This window comes from Malurus melanocephalus, unplaced genomic scaffold (assembly GCF_030028575.1).
Source record: "Malurus melanocephalus ecotype Western Australia unplaced genomic scaffold, MMel_1.1 scaffold_285, whole genome shotgun sequence".
Classification (NCBI taxonomy): domain Eukaryota; kingdom Metazoa; phylum Chordata; class Aves; order Passeriformes; family Maluridae; genus Malurus; species Malurus melanocephalus.
The window spans coordinates 67994-70812 of NW_026623517.1; the positions used below are offsets into that span (position 1 = coordinate 67994).

Sequence of the window (2819 nt, forward strand, 5' to 3'; positions counted from 1 at the left end):
AATTAAAAAATAGCATACACAGAGCCATTCATTCAATTGAAATAGTTAAATATCACAAAGAAAAAAAACATTAATTTAAGCTCCATTGGAAACTGCAAAAACAGTATTTGTTAAACCATACAAGAAAAAGAAAATGTATTTAAATATTTCATTTCAATACTTTTTAAAACATTAAGAAAGAAAATGCTAGGGAGGTGATGTATTAAGCTAATTGGAAATACTCTACAAACTTACATGTTGGTTCCTCATTCTTGTATAAATGGATCATCCCAGGGCAGCAGATACTGTTCACACTGTGTTTAGATGTGAACCTAGACAAAACCAGGATCGATTTTCTCTTTCACACTGTTACTTGTTCATTAAATCAGCCTTTCCAAGAAAGGTTGAAGGTCATAGCATCTTGAAGAGTCTATCTTTGCCTCCTCTGCTTCTCTTGTCACCCAGTTCTCTCTTTCTCCTTTCTCATTCTTCCCTGTATCTGCATGAATACAGCACCCACACTGAGCCCTTGGGGATGAATGAAGTGCAAGAATGAAGTGGATCCAAACCTGGATCTCGACCCTGTGGCTGCCTCTTCCTGGGCATGCCCACCCTCCTCCACAGCAAGTGGAGATGACACAGCACTGCCAGAGCAGTTTGAGCTCCTGGAAAAAACAGATGGGCTTGCTGCATGCAAGAAGGCACTGGCCTGGGATCCAAGGGGATGGGAGGGTGAGGCTGAGACCCACTTCACTGGAATTTTGGGTGCACAGATTTGATAGAAGGCAGAAGAGTAGTAGGGTTAGCCTGCAGCGCATGGTGGAATATGGAGTTGTGTCATCAGGGGCAGTGGGAAGGCCGGGTGTACATGAGCATTAAGGTACCAGAGGCAATTAGGATAACTTAAATGGATGGAGAATTGCTGAATTTTCATTTATTTCAAACATATATAACTAGATGTATTATTTCTGAAGTGGAATCTTTTTTTTTGGAAAAGAACTAAATAGAATTTTCTTATTTTTACTTACGTTTTAAACCGAGTCTTGCTTCAGTGCTCCATGTTAAGGTGACAGCTGGAGAGCATTGGCAGTCTTGCATTAGGAGGAGCTCTGCTTTTTATATAACTTCCTTGGATACTTTAAGCACGTTTTTTTCATGACCACATCTGATTAATGCTGCCAATCTAATTCAGGCTTTCCAAACTCTTATTTTGATTACTGGATGGACAGGTGTACTGTCAGGATTACTTGTATGACTATAGAGAGGTGCAGTTGAGGAATTATTCCTATAGTGGTTTAAAGAATGAGTGAACTTTTTCAATGAGTAAATATGTAGTATGGAGAGAGTAATGTGTTTTGGGAGAAGGGTACATAAAAATCTGCTCAGGTTGAGTTTGGTCTTCACTCCAAATAGCCATAAAATTGAAATGTTAATCAGAAAAGTTACTAGCACTGCCAGTTGGATGTTCTGCGGGTTTGGTACTCTAACTTCATTAACTGTCTACACTAATTTCTAAACAAACAGCCTCAGTCCAGCTGTCCTCTTTGGGTATGTCTGCATGACAAAGGCATTAGTTSATGGTGGCAACATGATGTAAACTCTCCCAGGATTCCTGGCAAGTATTCCAGGGTTGCTACTGAGTGCTAAAACTCGCATTGTTTATCTTGACTGTAGAGTTGCCTGGGCCTGCTGGATTAGACTGATGTAAATACACGGGGTGGCTCGCACTCAGTTTTACTGTGTCTCTGTAGCTCTGCCCTGCAACTGCAGCTGCTTTTTGATAGATTCTTTGTTTGTGCTGCTTTCTATACTTGCTATATTTGGATTCAAGGCAGGAGACAGAAGTACATGTTTTTGGAATCAAATTTGGAAAGCACTTCTAACAGATGTTGATAATTGTATGGCACTTTTGGCACTGCTAGACAAAAGGATGAACACAGCTGGTTGAACTGTATTTATTGAAAATAAAATGCTGTGAAAAGTTCTACTCATTTTAGTACMGTGATTAGGCTGGGACAATGCAGAAGTATTTGAATAAAAAAAAATTGAAATTTTGTGTGTCAATTGTAAAATACTGTTTTGGAGTTCAGAAATAATCTAAATTGACTGCCAGTCATACTGCCRCAGTTCATTGCTTTTATCTTTCCTGACTTTTTCACCCCTTTATCTCCAGTTAGATTCTTATTGCAAATGTATTTGGAGCACAGAGATGACCTTCAGTAACCCTCCCAAATGCATATACCTTCATCTTTGTATAAAATTAAATGTTGCCTGCTGTTTCAGTATTGTATCTCACATTCCACAGATCCTTGTATGGATCCTGAAATCCTTGTATCTTGGCAATATTTATCCTTTGGAGTAGAGTTTTGAGTTGTTCACTGCTTTGCTTTTACTTTCAGTGTATTTCCASGTTGAACCCATTAATTGTATGTATTGAACACCTGTCCTGTTTCAGATCCCTGAGGTACCCAGCTCTTAACTTCTCTCTACTTGGAGAAGCAGCCATTAATTACCACCCTTTGTTTCCTCTCACTTAGCTAATTTTTAATCCACAACAAGAATTTACCTCTTACCCGTGGTTATTTATTTTCCTTAATAGTTTCTTGTCAAGTATCTTATCACAGGCTTTTGTCAAGCCAAGTAAGTTATATCTGCCCAATCTCCACCATTCTCCCCATTTCATTAACAATGTCCAACAATTCCAATAAGGCAGGGGCAGTTTTCCCATCAGGGAGGTCCAGCTTTATCAATGTGTGTTTCTATGCTATCAGCTTCTCTACAGCTGAATGGAGACATCATGTCCGCAATATTTTTTTTTTATTTTTTTTTTATTTTTTTTT

The 2819-nt window shown here is 38.7% G+C and overlaps 1 protein-coding gene across 1 annotated transcript in view; it reads left to right on the forward strand.

The window, feature by feature from the left end:
- The first annotated feature begins 518 nt into the window (after positions 1-518).
- Positions 519-2819, forward strand: part of ROBO2 (roundabout guidance receptor 2) — a 168734-nt gene continuing 166433 nt past the window's right edge. The window contains exon 1 of the mRNA XM_057376620.1: positions 519-711. Within this exon, the coding sequence (XP_057232603.1) occupies positions 519-711 (193 nt within the window). The remainder of the gene's footprint in view (positions 712-2819) is intronic.